Source organism: Acanthochromis polyacanthus, chromosome 21 (assembly GCF_021347895.1).
Source record: "Acanthochromis polyacanthus isolate Apoly-LR-REF ecotype Palm Island chromosome 21, KAUST_Apoly_ChrSc, whole genome shotgun sequence".
In the NCBI taxonomy this organism is placed as follows: Eukaryota; Metazoa; Chordata; class Actinopteri; family Pomacentridae; genus Acanthochromis; species Acanthochromis polyacanthus.
The window spans coordinates 24,249,415-24,268,427 of NC_067133.1; the positions used below are offsets into that span (position 1 = coordinate 24,249,415).

The 19,013-nt window shown below is 38.8% G+C and overlaps 1 protein-coding gene across 1 annotated transcript in view; it reads right to left on the reverse strand.

The window, feature by feature from the left end:
* LOC110965450 (rho GDP-dissociation inhibitor 1-like) overlaps nt 1-19,013 on the reverse strand; it is a 65,927-nt gene that overhangs the window by 33,761 nt on the left and 13,153 nt on the right. The window contains exons 2-3 of the mRNA XM_022214511.2: nt 13,745-13,918; nt 9,441-9,524 (exon numbers count right to left, since the gene is read on the reverse strand). Of these exons, the coding sequence (XP_022070203.1) occupies nt 9,441-9,524; nt 13,745-13,918 (258 nt within the window). The remainder of the gene's footprint in view (nt 1-9,440; nt 9,525-13,744; nt 13,919-19,013) is intronic.

Sequence of the window (19,013 nt, forward strand, 5' to 3'; positions counted from 1 at the left end):
CAGGTAACCAGGTGTTAAAGGAAAAGGGGTTTATTGCAACAAATCCAAAAATCACTACAATCAAAAACTGATACTAAGGAGGCACAGCAAAAACTAAACTGTGGAAAACGGCAGGGCTACAAACGGTACTCACAAACAGGAGGCAAATGACAAAGGCGAAAACAAACTTAAGTCCATCCAAACTGAGTCCATGGGGGAAGCAGAAGAGTCCAAAAACTGTATGTAATCCAGAAGGAGATGGTGTGGGGAATGGCATGTGGGTCTATGCAACAATGCTCCCATGACCACTGAGGGAAGCAGAGGGCTTATATACAGAGGAGGGAAACAGGTGAGCAGAATTGGCTGATTACTTCCAGCTGAAGCTCATGCAGCACTCAGCTGTCATCCAGAGGGCGAGCGGCCGGGAGAGAGAGAGAGAGGCAGGAAGGAATAACAGGGCAGGAGCTGGAATAGGATCCTGACATCTATATTATGAATACGTTTTGTTTGGATTTACACAACCTGAGTACAAGTGGGGGTGTTAACAGATATTCTCTAATTTATGTACTCGGTTGTTATACGATGAGGCTGTATTGTTTGTAACAAGGTGCAGTACTTTTTCTTCGCCACTGTGAGGCACACATCTACGTTTCAGGAACTGTATTGTCTTCCTCTTGTTTGTTAAGTTCAGAGGTTGTTCCCTCCACAATGAGAACGAGTAACATGTATTAGGTTGAGCTGTTACCCCTCAATAAATAAAAATGCCAGCAAAGGCTAAAGAGTATAACTGCCTCCACCAAGTTACTCCCCAAGTTCAATGCTGGTGATGCTGCAAAGCTCAACAATCCTTCTTTGTTGTCTTAAGGAAAGCATTGCCTGTGAGTATTTTCACTTATATCAATGATTATTGTGACATTGCAATGATTATGTTTTGTTTAGGCATATGCAGGGGCGGATTGAACATTATTTCATTCGGTCGTTTGACCGAAGGGCCGGTCCACATCTGGGCCGGTGAGCTGGTATTTATTAAATAATTTTGTTTATTTATCCATATGTGGCCGAATGGGATGAGCGTCCAACCATTCATCAGCGCTGTAAAGGCACGCAGGCCCACATGCGTCACACCACACGCACGCTCAGCCCCGCCCTCAGGTGACAGCTCTGGGCTGAGTAGAGTTTAGACTTGATATCGCGGTGTGTGCAGTAAAGCCCAGCCAGGCAGTTGGAGATGGAGAAGAACGTCAAAAAACGTAAAGGAGAGGCTAAAAAGCTCAGAGAAAAGAGAAGAAAAGCTCTCGAAGCGTCCGCTGGACAGAGTAAAACAATAACAGACAGTGCAATTTGTGGCCCGTGTACCTGTGATGGACCGGCAGCAGCTACAGCAAACATTTCTGTTATTGTTTTACTCTGTCCGGCCGACGCTTCGAGAGCTTTTCTTCTCTTTTCTCTGAGCGCATCTTTGCAATGTGTTTCTTCTTGCGTGTTTGTGTGCTGTATCGTGACGTGACGTGATGGCTTTGAAGAGGCTCTAGTGTGGATTGGAAGAGTGGTACATTTACTACCTCAACATTGTTACTTTGGTTACTTCTTTGTGTAATTAGTAATTAGCGATAAAACTGTAATATATTGTAATTTTCAAAATTGTTTTGAAGTTGTAGTGTATGTGTGTATTTGCGTTGCAGTGATTCCACTTCAGCAGTATACTGTATGTGAGAAATTATTAAATACAGTGTACAAGTTCAAAGGTTTGTTGTTGGTTAGTGCCAACCAGGACTCTGTTGAAGAGGTCGGTTGCTGTCTACATTTTGCAGTGTCATCTTTATATTTGTTTGTAGAGAGTTTAGCTAAAACACACAAATGTTATTTTCATGCTTATTATACTATGGCCCAGAGCTTGAAAAATGTGATTTTGTTTTTCTTACAGTTTCACTCTGTTGGCTTATGAAGGATATGTCTCATTAAAGAAGACAATACACCTGTCATTCTGTCAAAGTGTTTATCTGTCTGCTTAGCTGTGCTCACGTCCAACAGTGAGGGCAGAACAAGCCTCTTTCCAGTCTGTTATCAAAACCCTGAAGTCTGAATCCATGTCTTTGAGATTGTCATTGGCACAGTGCAGTTGTTTATTTCCCTCATGATGCCTATCCAACATAAAAAAAAACACCATATGGACATATTAACAAGATTAAACACTTGATTCACCACAGGCAGTGTTTAGGAATCCCGTTGTCACAGTTTCAGTGCATTGATTAGACCTAAAATCACAGCGAAACGAATCATTAACATCTTGCAAATATGCAGACAGGCAGATTAGACATTGGCCTGTTCTAAAAGCATTTATCCTCTTCCTCCTCTGCTTGTTTGCACACGGACTGTTTCATCCTGTCCTGCTCAAATGGCAGAGGAAATTCAGGAAAGCATCCAGTTCTGTTGAATTAATAACCATGTTTCCTATTCAACCCTAATACACTTTATAAAGATCCCTCCCATTATTATATGAATTTCACACATAAAGTGGCACTGAAGGGTTCACGTATTACACACAATGCAGGATATACGTTACTGAGACTGCTTGGTGTCAAGTGTATGTGATGCTTGGGTCCCCAGTGAAAACAACCCTGGGAGCATGAAAGTTTAACTAAGTTAGACTTGCATTTAGGGCACCAGAGTACTGACATGTCACAGTCATGGTGGATGTTGCTTTGTGTAGTGTGGTCTGACAGCAGTTTGTATATTTACTAGAGTGTGCTAAACCTTACTACGAGATCGTATGAGGTATCTAGTGTGCATCAACTGAGATGTCAAGATAAAAATAACTAATAAATGCAATTCAAGAATAAGAATATGGTTAAATAGACATATCTTACTAGATTCATTTCATGAAATTCTGTCACATAGAGTTGATTTTTGTGGTATTTCTGCTTAAAATTTGACATACAATGTGCTCTTTAGATGAATCTAGGTCACTGTATGTGCCCACATGTTTTCCATGGGTGGCCACGTTTGAAAATATATCTGTCTGCCTGCTTTTCTTGCTGCTGCAACTACTGAGACACAAGCTGTTTTTGTGCTGCCGGCTCAGCTTGACAAAAAGCATTTTTCATGTTTCAGTGGATAAACATTCTTTCCCATTGATCAAAATGCAAGAAATAAAAAGCAGAAAGAGTGAAAATGACAGAGAAACACTGGGTCAGTTCCTGTTGACAGTCAGACCTGCACTCATGTAAAGAGATATTGAAAAAATAGTCATAGGCAGGATGAAATTTAAAGCAGAGAGTGGCATGTTCAAAATTAGAAACACCAAATAACTGCATATGAGAGCTGAGGATCAATACAATTAAGCAATGAAAGTTTCTCTGTCAGTAAATTGGAATGCAGGCTTGTTTATTGACTGGGTTTTATTGTTGTTATTTGGCCATCTTTTTCTTTTCTTTTTAAATTTTTTTTTTGCTTAGAGAACCAAGATTTCTGCACTTGTCCAATAGGACAAGAGTGGATTTTGTAAATAATCCCTCCTTGCACATAAGCTCGGGCATACATATTGTAAGTGTTTCAAATTGTGGAGTTTGCTTGCTCGACTTTCTTGTTGCATTTGATTGCTTTTCAGTGATTTTAGTGAATGACTTTTCCAGATCTAAGTCACTGCTTTGGTGAGTATAGTGCTACGATTATAGAGGAATAAGAGCCAAAACTACAGAAAGAAACCAAAGTTGTAAAATCTATGGAATTATCCCCTGAGGTCAAGGTTTTGAGATTACTTGTTTTTAGTTTATATCAACAAAACTGTGATTCATTTATCAGTCATGAGTTAGTTATAAGAGGTCAGAATGACTCTCATTTAAGAAAACAAATGTGTAAATGCATCCGTATACATACAGAAAAGCCCAAAATTACTCATATCCATGCCAGGTTTTGATTTATAGTTAGTTTGTAATTGGACTAGTCGGTTTCTTCTGGCAGGAAATGGCACAAGCAAGACCAAAAGAAGGTAAGACTCGAATTTTAATGATCACCTATAATGTTCCAGTACAATTTTATCAAAAATGTCATGCCCAAAATTCACTTTTAGGAGAATCATTCAGCCCCAAGTACACAATTCTCACAGTGAAACATGGTGGCAACAATGTGACAACCTTGTCATCTTTTCGTCTAGTGGGTCAGCCAGCCTTGTTAAAGTAAACAGCAGAGCCTGTCCTCAAGCAAAAAACGACTACATAGGTCGTCTGTACACGCCCGTATTACGACTGAGTGTTACGTTTTGACGTTATGCGACCTCTAGCGGTTGAGTAAATATCGACACTCCGGTGTCGCAGGTGAAACGTCACCATGAGCAAACTTTTATCTAACACTATCCCTATCCCTAACCCTAACCATAACCCTAAACCCGTGTTGGGAAAGTGAGGAAAAAGCTGTTTCGCGAGGGAAAAGCCGTTTCACGAATGAAATCCCGTAATGCGTTCCTTTTCCCCGTAGGGGCGCTAACGTAAATACGCTCTCATGGGTTGTATTCCAGTGCACGTTACATACGACCTCTGTGGTCGTATGAATTGGAGGACTTGTTGAAACAGCATCATGAAAAAAATAGGGCTGCATTAAGATTCTGGAGGAAAACATTAAGCAGGATTCAACAGGCTAATGATGGAAACATACAGTCAATGTAGTGAAGAAATGGTACAGAGAAAACAATATCAACATTTTGGAGCCAAAGTTCAGGCCTGAATCCCATCAAGAGTCTGTGGAGGAAACTGAAGACCAGAGTGATGGCAATGAAGTCTTCAAAGCTCAGAGGAATTCATCACAAAAGAGAAGTGGAGCAAAATCTCAGCAGAGATAAGCAGAATGAAAACGGTTAGCAATTATAAGAACAGTTTGATCTCTGTGATTACAGAGAGATGGTATGAAGAATTCTACACATGGCATTTTTAGTAATATTGGAAAAAAATATAGATATTTTGTCACTTGTTTATGTCATTTCCATCCTGAGAAAATCTATTGATCAAATCTAAATTTGTTACAGATATGGATTTTTTTTCCAAACTGGACCACAGAGCAAAAGCTCAGAGCACTCGACTTCTTTCTGACTGTCCTGCTGTTATAACAGAGATTCAAAGGTTATATCCAACAAATACTTCACCCCCTCTGAGTGCACGAGGGAATAGTTATGATCTGAGAAGTTAAGGTTGAGACAGAAACCCAAACAACCTTGCAGGAGTGAAAGGTTTGTGATGGGATGACGATTCAAGCATGCAGAGAGACTGTCTCCTGTCTCTTCTCCGTCCACAGCAATCATCTCTACTCTGCTGCAATGAATCTCACCCTGTACTTTTCCATCCCTTTAACATCAACACACACACACACACACACACACACACACACACACACACACACACACACACACACACACACACACACACACACACACACACACACACACACACACACACACACACACACACACACACACACACACACACACACACACACACACACACAACTGCACTGTTAGCAGCCCATAGTGTATAATGGGATCTCTAATGCATTCAGCCACCAATGGAAAGTCCATTTTGCATCCAGTCCAGCACGCCTGGCTATCTTACTGCAACATGATACACCAATGCAGTGGATTATTACACTGCAGCTACTCTAAAGGTTTTGTAATGGAAGATATTTTCCCTCTCACACTGCGTCTCTTTTTTCCCTTTAGTTCAACAACGCACTTTCATTCTAATTAAAAACAATCCTTGCTTAAACAGATTCCAGAGAAAGTACACAGAAGATCTGCAGCTTTGCCATTAAGTGGGCATGACTATCACAGTAATTAGAGTAAGTTTCATATACAGTGTATTAGATTTACAATATAATAAAGAGTTTCTAAAAAAGTCCTCCACTGTCAAAGAATATTTCCTGAACTGGGTTGAAGGCTTTTTCTCTCCCTCGCTGTAGAAAGTCAGATAACACAGAATGCCACATACAGAAGGAACTCTCCACCAACCTTTAATCTTCTTCAAATCATCAGGAGACTGTTTCACAAAAGCTATTTGTGAGCTGTGCTTACATGCAGCCTTTTGAAATGAGAGAAAATCACTTGCTAGCTGCTTTCAGCCTAAAGATGGTCACATCACTTTGTCCAAGACTGGGAAGGATTTCCATTAATGTGTTGGTATGAGTATTCCAAACTGTGTGCTAAAATAAAGCTCATATACAACCAGTTTGCAATAGAAAATGATGGAAAGCAACTTGTGTTCGTTTTTTCCCCCAAAATGACAAGGACACATTTTATTTGACTGTGGCCTTTGTTAAATATTTAAAAAATTCAAGTGTAATTAAAAGATAAAAATGGTCAAATGTTTAATTAAAACACACACTGTGGTATAAGAACCAGAAACTCTCTGGAAAGGCCAGATCATCCAACATAACTAGGAACTATCTTCGATCTCTTCTTAGGGTTGATCAGAATATTTTGAAGCTGTTGCCATGGTAATCAACATCTAAATCAGTATTATATATAATACTGAGATGGAACCATTTGTGTATAGTACAGTCATTTTATTGATAGCCGAATGGACATATTAGTGTATTAACATATGCTTGAAAAAAAATCTAAATTAATTTAAGCACCTTTTTTCTGTTTTGTTTTCAGCCAGGGACGCATAAATAAATGTCGTCAGAGGTCAGTAAAGTGACTGGCTTTACAACTGCCCCCTTGTTCACCAGTATGCCCCTTGTTCACTATTCCTGTTATTTACCATTGTAAGACATGTTTTTCAACCAGTGGTTCTCAAGTGGTAGGTCAAGACCCAAATGTGTGTTGCAGGGCCATTCTTAGTGGGTTGTAAATTCAATAATCTTGTAAATTTTGTACATTTTTTCAAAGTTAAAACTTGTTTTTATATCTGTCTTTTTCAAAAATTGTGACTTTTTTCTCCAAAAATTGTGACTTTTGTGATTACTACCGTTGTTACAGTTCACTATTCATTGTGTTGTAAATGGGGCTGCAGTTTGCTCTCAGTTGGTTCTTATTTATTTCTTCCATTTTAATCTCAATTTTGTTTTACCTTTGTCCCAAAGTCACACATTCTCACATTATTTCAGTTTTTCCAAAGATGCAATGATGAGATCTCATCTATGACTTACATTTCTCCTACACATCTCAGAAACTCAGTCTCACATTATTTCAGTTTTGTTCCTAAGGGGGGTGTAGGAGCCATAATTCAGATTGAGGTGATATTCAGAAGAAAGGCAATTGAAACCTCTCTTATAGCTCCTATGTGCTCCTTCTGACTTTTCAGGAGCAATAAGCAAGACATGAATGAAATCATAAACATACAATGACGAGAGCTTACATTATCTCATGTTTGCTCCTAGACGGGGTTTAGGAGCAATAATTGAGATTCAGATGATCTTAAGAAGAAAGGCAATTGAGATCTCTCTTCCAACTCCTTAGTGCTCCTCCTGGTGTTTTAGGAGCAAGAAGCAAGACATGAATGATATCATAAAGAGACAATGATGAGATCTCATACAATCTCAGTTTTTCTTCTAAGAAGGGTTTAGGAGCAATAATTCAGATTGAGATGATCTTAAGATGAAAGGCAATTGAGAGTCCTCTTACAACACCATAGTGCTCCTGACTTTTTAGAAGCAATAAACAAGACATGAATGTGATCATAAAGATACAATGAAAAGATCTCATCTATGACTTACATTTCTTACTTATGACTTACAGTTTAGCTCCTAAGGGGGTTTAGGAGCAATAAATCAAATTGACGTGATCTCAAAAGATACACAATTGAGATTGAAGAAATCTCATAAAGATCTTCAACTGAGATCTCCTTGCTGTCTTGAGAGTTCAAAAAAAGACTATCTTGAGCAAAAAAGTTTTCTTCGGGACTGGGCTCGTTTGTGATAGCATAGCCTGTTAGATGGTCCTAATACTTGATGTGAGTAAAACCGTCAAAACACTGCATCTTAAATTTTCCATGACATAGCTTTGTTAAATCTTCTTTTCTCTTTTCCCGATGAACACCCACATCTTTTAAACTCCACATTAGCACTTCGTATCAAAGGCTTCCTCAGTCCAAGCTGCAATGATCCCGAAGACTCATGACATCCTCATTTTCTCAGACTTGACTCAGCTCCTCACAGTAGACATCATGCAGCTATTTTCACATCCTGATTAGTGCTTCTATTGATGAGTAAACTAGGGATGTTCAATAAACTCACATTTTCCAACTCTTTTTGGCTGCTGCCCATATATATATATATATATATATATATATATATATATATATATATATATGAAATCTCTAATTCCTGTTGTGGAATTAGGCTCCAAGACAGGAGCTGACTTGAAACAGAAAGCTTTTCAAAGTGCACGTTCACTGCGGAAAAAAAGAAAAGTACTTCGACTTATATGTAACATATGGAAGTATATAAAATTTTCAAACAGAACTGTAAACTTGTCCGTCAGGTCATTTTGAGCAGCTGATGCAGCCTTAATCGGCCAGTACTATCATTGTGCATCTTTAAAGTAAATTAAGCTTGATTATATTTGTCCATTAAACTCCTAACTCCCAGCCTGTATGCAACTTCCAAGCTCAACCTGAGATTACTCAAGTGTAATCCATCTTTCCTTTCATTCCCTCCATCAACTGTGATTGAGATGAGATCTGAAAGCTGCAGATGTGGAAGAACAGAGTGCTCTTCCCACTTCGTGCAGTTCAGCAGATCTTCCATTATAACACGGAAACGTGCGCATTAAAGGCTGTTAGACGCTTTCTGTGGCTCTGTGTTTGTATCAGAGATACACTGCATAGAGTCAGTATTGCCTAGCAACCAGGTGACCTTTCCTATTAGCAGCCGGTGACTGTGTCTTTTTCTGTGTGAATGTGCATTCATGTGTGTCCCTGATTGCAATAGGCAGGGAAATCCTCACACAGAGTGAAATCAAAGCAAATCTTGCATGCATCAAAGTCACACACATACCAAGAGAGGTTTGCCAGACACACCCTGACACAGTCACACATCAATTACAGGCAAACACACACTCACACACACACGTACGCACACACATACACACGTACACACACACACACACACAAATCGTTCCTTCAAACTTAGTCTCCTGAAGATTGACATCATTTTTTTTTTTGCCACCATTACCAGCGAGGCAGACACACATATAAACTAACAGACACACCACTCGCCTTCCCTTCACGTTCACTCAGGGGAAAAAATGCCCCTACTGTCCACTAAGCAAACATTTAGCCGTCTCCTCCCTCTCAAAGCCTCGGCACACCCACTGCACGTGAACTGCAGCGCAGTGGAGTGGGATGCCTGCTCCAGGGTGCATCAGTGATTTGTGTCAAAATTGTACAGAATAGCAACACCAAAATGATTAAAAATAATAATACTGAATACAGTCAAATAAACAGATCGGTGTAATGGAGGAGAATATTGTGTACCTGTCAGGTCCATGGTGATTGGTTCAGGAGCATCATCACACAACAGGGTCAGCCTGGTCACCTTGACATTGGGCCCAGAGAGGTCTGGAGAAGAAAAACAGAATCATTTATTTGTTCATTTCTTCCTTCATATCATTGCATATATGTTTGATTTGACATTTGAAGACATTTGCTTTATTTTATCTTTTTAAAAATTATTATTTCTTCCACTGTTGCATCTATCTGTTGATAGATTAGCTCAACAAAAAAGGCAGAAGGCAGGGGGGAAAAAAGCAGTTACAATATATATCACTCTTTTAATAGATGCTGTAGTAGACAAATAGAAATTCTGTCCTAATCATGGTAAACTATTTTTAAAAAGGATGACCATTTGTGCTTTGGCACCTCCAAGTTTTATCCTAATGTATGTAATAGACACTAAAAATTACAGTCTGACCAAAATGATCATGCTAGCAAGTTGTTTTCTGATCAGTACATGTAAAATTATCATAGTTAACGTTTCAGCGATGGATAAAGAAATGCTTTCTTCAACACTTATATTTAGAATTGATACCGACTCAGACTTGATGCAGAGGTGGAAGAAGTATTCTGTTTTTTTTTTACTAAAGTAAAAGAAACAATTTGAAAATACTCAGTGGCAAGTATAAATCCCACAGTGCAAAGCATGTAATCAGCAACATCTGGTATGTTGTAGCCTGTTACTAATGCCATTTTGCATGAGGTAGGACTGTTTGAATTCTTTTTTCATATTGTAGGATAGAATTTGCTGTTTCCCAAGTCACTGCATTTTAAATTATTACAGTTTTTTTTTATTGCTAACACGCATTGGTCGAAACTGAAGTCACATGTTCAAAACTCATGTGTTCTTGGTTTTTGAGTTTTATCTCTTGATTTCTAGTCTGCTCCCTGAATTCTGTGATTCTACATTTTATTTTTCTTTACAGTAAACTTTTTATTTTTTGTAAGTTTCCAAATTACCGATGCAAAGGCACAGAGAAAATATGTAAATGTTGTTGAAGTAAACTGCTGTATTCCCGATTCATTCTTGTTGTTTCAATATATCACAATAATTTAGAACATTCAAAGTGCAAAGATCGTATTTTATAATAAAATACTGATTTATCTAAAAAGAAATCATTCAAACTTGAAAGATTACAGTTTTTTCGATTGCTAACACGCTTTGGTCAAAACTGAAGTCCCATGTTCAAAACTCTTAAAGGCCCTGTCACACTCTAACGTATAGAGCCAGCGTCTGAGGAACGTATGTACTTTTTGGGAATGCGCTGACATACACTGAAACACGCTAGGGGTACGCTGGAATACGTTTCTAGTACGCCGGGGTACGTCGGTGTAAGCTGATGTATGCTGACGGCCCAAAATTTTTTTGAACATGCACAAAAATTTTCAGCGTATGCCGACGTATGAATTTTACGCTCCTCATACATTAGTCATACGCTGAACACGCTAGAGGTACGCTGAAAGTACGTTACACATACGTCGAGTACGCTTCTCATACGTTGAAATTGAGTGGGCCAGGAAACCTAGCGTTAGAGGAGCGTATAATGAACGTGTGTCTGACGTGTGTCTAACGAATGGCTAACGTTATGATGGTAGTTCTAACGACAGTCTAACGTACTCAACTTATGACTAATGTGTTCTGAGCGTACAGCCAATTTATCCCATGCGTATTACATGCGTATTTCCAACGTATGGGGGGTATATAAAGTCTCACATTTCCAAATCTGTATCAGTTTGTACCAGCAGTTCAGAGATTGAGGTTTCTGTGCTGCAACATCACCAAGATTTGTTACAGTTGGCAGTTGAGTATGCTAGACACAGAAGAAGAAGGCGTAGAATGAGACGTGCAATCTGGGTGAAACCTTGGATTAGAAGGCGGCGTCAATTTGGCCTTTATGACCAGCTTATGGTTGAACTGAGAAATGAAGATCAGAGAGCCTTCAGGAACTTCCTACGCATGCCTCCAGAAATGCATGATAAACTGCTGGACAGGGTTGGTCCCAACATCACCAGCTGTGTACGCTCCTCATACGTTAGGCTGACGTTCCGCATACGTTTCTCATATGTCGGTATACGTCCAACTCAAATACACATCAAATCACATACGCTCACATACGCTGACATACGCTATGTGCTATGCACTACTCAAACGCTACTCATACGCTGACGGTACACTAGGCTCACGTTACTCTAACGGTCATTAACCGAAAATCGACCGCATACGCTGAAAAGTTGTGCGTATAAACAATTTTTCGAAATATTCGATACGTTCCTCAGACGCTGGCTCTATACGCTAGAGTGTGACAGGGCCCTAACACGGTCTGCAAAACAGCAATCCATGTGGACTGAACTGTGAATCACTTTCCATTGCTTTCACACAAAATGCATTCAGTGACCACAGTCACCAAAATTTATGAACTCTTTTCTCAGTTACAAGTTCACCACCTGCAAAACACTAGACTTTTACAGCATATTTTTCAAATGCAAACACACTGTGTTCAAAACAGTTAAAACCACAATCAAAACAGAATGATTGGGGAAAAAACATGGTGAATTTCTGCTGCAGCGACATTGAAATTTATTGAAAATCATATCAAAATATTGACAATAAAAATAAATTAAAAAAAATATGTAATTCCAAACACAGCTGAGTGTAGTTGTCAGCTGAAAACCGATTCAGGTGATCTATGTTTGGTCTCATCAGGAACCATATAGAAGGAGACACTCAAAAAGGTTCTAGCCACAATGCATCTCCAGAGAAGACATCAGATGTAATGGATGGAAATATGAGGCCAAATGCAGACGACAGGTTGTGAATGTTACAGTATACATGTACATGTTGTTGGTTTTTGAGTTTTATCTCTTGATTTCTATTCTGCTCCCTGAATTCTGGATTCTGCATTTTTTTTGTTTACAGTAAACTTTCTATTTTTTGTAAGGTCTCAAAGTACCGATGCAAAGGCACAGAGAAAATACATCAATGTTGTTGAAATAAACTGCTACATTCCCGATTCATTCTTGTTGCAATATATTACAATAATTTAGAAAACTCAAAGTGCAAAGATCTTATTTTATAATAAAATACTGATTTATTTAAAAAGAAATCATTCAAACTTGAAAGTTTACAATTTATTTCATGTAATGCTCTCTGTTGTTAGTATTTTGCAGTTCAGTGTCCTAAGACTGACAGCATTTGTTTCCAAAGTGAGACTATTTGCTAGTGTTGTGGTTGAATGAGCTTATTTTGAGACATGTATGAAGTGTTTTGTTGGTGAGAAACAGTTTTGGGGACAAGATTTACTGTTTAGCTGAGATGCATGATGGAAATGCAGGCTGTGTGAAGAGTTTTGAACATGAGACTTCAGTTTCGACCAATGCGTGTTAGCAATCGAAAAACACTGTAAACTTTATTTCATGTAATGCTCTCTGTTGTTGGTATTTTGTAGTTCAGTGTGCTCAGCGTGACAGCGTTTGTTTCCAAAGTGAGACTATTACTAGTGATGTGATTGAATGAGCTTATTTTGAGACATGAATGAAGTGTTTTGTTGGTGAAAAACAGTTTTGGGGATGAGATTAACTGTTTAGCTGAGATGCATGATGGAAATGCAGGCTGTGTTAAGAGCTTATGGGTCTTCAGTTTTAACCAATGCTTGTTAGCAATTGAAAAAAACTGTAATTATATTATGATTTGTCTTGATATACTTCAAGTAACTACATCTGTCAGACAAATGTATTGGAGTAAAAAGTATAATAATAATAATAATAATAATAATTTTAAGCTCTAAAATACAGCTGGGTCATGGCAGAAAGAAGCATAAAATTAAAATACTCGATTTAAGTACATGTACCACAGAATAGAGCTTGCATAAAATTACATAGTCACCTTTCACTGCTTAGATTTATGGCCTCAGTTTGAGAATAAAGTCCTCCCCGCTCTGCTTTCCATCCTCTCATTATAACCTTTCCTACTGAATTCAATACTGCTAAGCTGCAGATGAAGTGGTGTAGAGTTACAGCAGTGGGCTATTTTACTGATATCAGCTGTCATAGCCCAGCTGCTGTTGCTGCTGCTGGATTAGAGATGCTGAGGCTAGCAGGTCTGTCTGTGTGTGTGTGTGTGTGTGTGTGTGTGTGTGTGTGTGTGTGTGTTTGATCTGATGATTGTGAAGAAGTTTGCAGCGAATCGTTACACTGAGAGAAAGGCAGTATTCAAGCAGCAGTAACACTGAGCCACCAGAGTGAATTATCACTGCTTCCACAGGTAAACGCCAAACACAAACACACACCTGCCATAGCTGCTTCTGGCCCCAGCAGGGTCTGCTTGTACTTCACCAGACTCTCATCGTCTTTGTCCAGCTCCTGAATCTCCTGCAGTGACTTCTGCGCCGGAGGATTGTAGTTGAGGTTTCGCTCATCCTCTTCCTCCTCGATAGGCAAATCATTCTTGTCAGCCATCAGACCTTCCAGGGAGACAGAAGGAGATGATTAAAGATATGTATTCTTACTCTGACGTGCCGCAGTGTGTGCAGGTGATTTTCTAAATCATTGTTTTTTGACTCATGCACACTGTTTTTTGGTATTGGTTTGGTTGATTGGTGATGATAATACCAATTAAAGTGGATATTTTTCCACCCAACTGCAGAGAACATCAGGTCTCTCTTGTAGTGGAAATTACATATTATTTTGTCCATTCTGGTCAATGCACACATTTACTGGGCTAAATATTATAGATACAACTTCAGCTCACATGTAATACATAACATGCCTGTTTTGATTAAATATTTCCTCCTATCTGCTCGTCAGTGTTCATTTTTATTTTAAGGTTTTTTAAAATGTTTATTTAAGTTTAGTTGAGGATTGTCTGGGATGACCTGCTTCATCTGCTACCTCTGACCCCAGACAAATGGAAAAAAAATTGATGGATAGAAGCTTAGTTGCATTTGTTGGAGCAGCAGAAGGTAGTAGATGTTTCATTGTTTATTTCCTGACAATTTCAACAATTTAACTCCATTACTTTTAGCTGACTGTTCAAAAGTAGGTTTAGAGGTGTTTTCACTATTTGTTTCGCGTTTTAGATCTAATTTATCCAGACCATAATTCCAAACCATTTCCAACAGAAAAACGAATGAGCAAACCATACACATAAATAGATTCCTTATTCATTTTTTTAAAAATGTTATTAGCCTATTTCTTCCAATTTTGGTTTTGATTTTTACGTTTCGATTTTTATTATTTTTTACAGGGATTGTGAGCAATGTCAAACAAATGAAATCATGAGCAACAAAAGTGAATACTAAACCAGTATTGGAAGTGTGAAAATACAGAGTAGGTGCACACATCATGGCAAGGAGCCTTGAACACTCCTCCACCTTCACGGCAGGCAATTTATCACATGAGAAATAAAATTGAAAGCACTGGTTCGGTGGTTCATTTACAGTACCTACTAAGTGTAAGCCTACTTTTGGCCCACCCTATATAACATCACATTTCAGTCCATGTTTTAGCCAACTATCCATTATTTTTAGAAATCTATCTGGCTTTCAGTTTCAACTACAGTGCCTTGTGAAAGTATTCGGCCCCCTTGAACTTTTCAACCTTTCGCCACATTTCAGGCTTCAAACATAAAGATATAAAATTTAATTTTTTTTGTCAAGAATCAACAACAAGTGGGACACAATCGTGAAGTGGAACGAAATTTTTTGGATATTTTAAACTTTTTTAACAAATAAAAACCTGAAAAGTGGGGCGTGCAATATTATTCGGCCCCCTTGCATTAATACTTTGTAGTGCCACCTTTTGCTGCAATTACAGCTGCAAGTCACTTGGGGTATGTCTCTATCAGTTTTGCACATCGAGAGATTGAAATTCTTGCCCATTCTTCCTTGCAAAACAGCTCGAGCTCAGTGAGGTTGGATGGAGAGCGTTTGTGAACAGCAGTCTTCAGCTCTGCCCACAGATTCTCGATTGGATTCAGGTCTGGACTTTGACTTGGCCATTCTAACACCTGGATACGTTTATTTGTGAACCATTCCATTGTAGATTTGGCTTTATGTTTTGGATCATTGTCCTGTTGGAAGATAAATCTCCGTCCCAGTCTCAGGTCTTTTGCAGACTCCAACAGGTTTTCTTCCAGAATGCTCCTGTATTTGGCTCCATTCATCTTCCCATCAATTTTAACCATCTTCCCTGTCCCTGCTGAAGAAAAGCAGGCCCAAACCATGAGGCTGCCATCACCATGTTTGACAGTGGGGATGGTGTGTTCAGGGTGATGAGCTGTGTTGCTTTTACGCCAAACATATCGTTTTGCATTGTGGCCAAAAAGTTCGATTTTGGTTTCATCTGACCAGAGCACCTTCTTCCACATGTTTGGTGTGTCTCCCAGGTGGCTTGTGGCAAACTTTAAAGGAGACTTTTTATGGATATCTTTGAGAAATGGCTTTCTTCTTGCCACTCTTCCATAAAGGCCAGATTTGTGCAGTGTACGACTGATTGTTGTCCTATGGACAGACTCTCCCACCTCAGCTGTAGATCTCTGCAGTTCATCCAGAGTGATCATGGGCCTCTTGGCTGCATCTCTGATCTGTCTTCTCCTTGTTCCAGGTGAACGTTTAGAGGGACGGCCGGGTCTTGGGAGATTTGCAGTGGTCTGATACTCCTTCCATTTCAATATGATTGCTTGCACAGTGCTCCTTGAGATGTTTAAAGCTTGGGAAATCTTTTTGTATCCAAATCCGGCTTTAAACTTCTCCACAACAGTATCTCAGACCTGCCTGGTGTGTTCCTTGGTCTTCATGATGCTCTCTGCACTTTAAACAGAACCCTGAGACTATCACAGAGCAGGTGCATTTAAACGGGGACTTGATTACACACAGGTGGATTCTATTTATCATCATCAGTCATTTAGGACAACATTGGCTCATTCAGAGATCCTCACTGAACTTCTGGAGTGAGTTTGCTGCACTGAAAGTAAAGGGACCGAATAATACTGCACACCCCACTTTTCAGTTTTTTATTTGTTAAAAAAGTATAAAATATCCAATAAATTTCATTCCACTTCATGATTGTGTCCCAAATGTTGTTGATTCTTGACAAAAAATTACAATTTTATATCTTTATGTTTGAAGCCTGAAATGTGGCGAAAGGTTGAAAAGTTCAAGGGGGCCGAATACTTTCGCAAGGCACTGTATTTATCCACATGTCTATCCATGTGTACTTGGAAATATCACTTATTTTTAATCAGCTGTTTTGCACCATTTATTCATCACTGTTCCAATATATCTGCTTGTTTTCAAACTTGGTTTGACATAGTCATACACAGTTCACATATTGTTCAGGTGCTACAGATGACTCAGCATATTTTGAAGTTAAGATGTCATTTCTATCCTTGAAATTGGAGGGGCTTTGGCACAGTCCATCCTCCTAGCTCTTGAACTTCAGAACAACCATTTGTCATAACCTTTCTCCACTAGCTGGGAATCACTACACTAAGAAAAAAGCAAAATAAGTGCAAATTAAGTAGTTTCTTTGAACTAAAGAAAGCCACATTTGAGACCGAAAACCGTATGTGTGCCATAGTGTTGGATTTTTAGAATTCTTTTTTGCCTACAACAAAATATTTGCAAAGATGGCAAAATGCTTCATTTATGTCCTTCAGTTTATCATGTCTGTCCACTTAAAATCTTAATTTTATATAAATTTTTGCAGCAAACTTGCTGTGTGTGCTTCCCTACAGTATACGCTACAAAAAAACTGTTATAAGATAATACATTAAATATATAATAAATAAAAAATAGTAACACAAATGTTCAAACTTCTCTTTTGGAAAATATCCGTTATATATCTGTATAATGTTGTCATATTACATTAAAAACATCTAAGCTTATTACAGCTTCTTTCCATCTGATGAGTTTGACAGGTGCATGTATCTGTAACAGTGTCAACAAACCAAAAAATAAAAACTGCCTCTCCAAATCTATTTTTGAGTCACCTGCAAACTGCCAGGAAAATGCAGACAACATTTTCAGCTGCAGAGCTTTTCAGGAGAAAGTATTTCTGTCATCTCACTGAGTGAAAACTTGGGTAACACAGACCAGATTGCTGGGTGTCGGCTTCAGACGTGTATGAGACTATGTGGGCCAGTTACAGCCATCCGGGTTAATTTCATCAGGGACTTTGATTCAATATGAAACTTTACAGATATTCAATAATGTATTCTGCAAGCCAGAATTTCATTTTAGAATCTCTGTCTCATCCCACCTCCAGAGAGGGAATACTTGCAGACTGGAATAATCATGTAACTGGAAGGATTTGACCACAAGGTCATGAAAACTGGTTGACAAACAGCAACTCCTTTGAAACTGTCTGTATGTTAACAGAAAGGTGCATGCATTTACCAAGATATAACAAGGTATATCTAACAATTAACAAACTTATATTATTTCTAATCAAGTCATATTAATACTTCAGTTAATATGGGTTACTGCAGGTAGTCAATCAGAGTGGGATAATTTACTTGTGTAAATGCTGTGTGTGGACTTTCTGTCTACATTACAGATATTATTAATGCACCTTAGAGCATAATAAACACTAAAAAACCTGATAAGTTTGTCTCAACAATGGATGAACTTTTTACTTTTTTTGTCACAACTGTGTATTTGAAAGCTTTGATTTTAGTAGTTGTCATTTTTGTCACATTCTACACTTCTCTTATTAATTTACAACTCACAGACAAGCTACTCAGAGGAAGGTAGCGCCTTACATTAAGACATTAATGGATACAGACTTAAATGCACAATGCATACCTCCAGATTCCAATTATCTGGGGAAACACACACAAACTGTGCCGTGGATGTCTGTTTGCTGTGCTATAACAGCAAGGTGTAATGACTTCTGCTTCTGTTTTTACTCCTCATAATGAGATGACACAGTGTACATCACCTCGGAGCTGCGTTTACAGGTAATTGGATGACACGGGAAGTTAAAAAACACACAAAGACACACACACAGTCAGATACAGAAGTGTACCTGTGCGCTCTTCTGTGCCTGTTTTGTGTGTTACTTACAGCAGCACCCCACCCAGTAAGGACGAAACACGGCTGCCTTTCGCCCGTCACCATGGCAACCCTTTCAACTCTCTTTGCAGTGACATCACCTTTCCAGTGAATCTGTTTCATAGGAGTGAATATACAGTGAGAGGGATTCACGGTGTATCTGTGTTAATGCACCCTGGGCACATGCAGGCACATTTCCATAAATCTTTCTTGACCTAGATGGTATCCTCTTGTTTTTTGTTCTTAAACCAGAGTTTTTTTCATAATCTATACCTTTTACATAATGTTTTTCTCTTTTTTGACATGTCTACTATCCCTAAACACGCTGTTCTGACTGATTTTGGCATCTCCAGCTACTTCTCATCATTTATTAAGTGAGGAAGTGATAATCCATCCGTTTGCTCGACCTAGAGCCATTCCCTGGCTGACACTGAATGAGAGGAGGACTGCATTGTGGACAGACTGCCAGTCATCACAGCGCTGACACACAGTGACTGACAGCCCA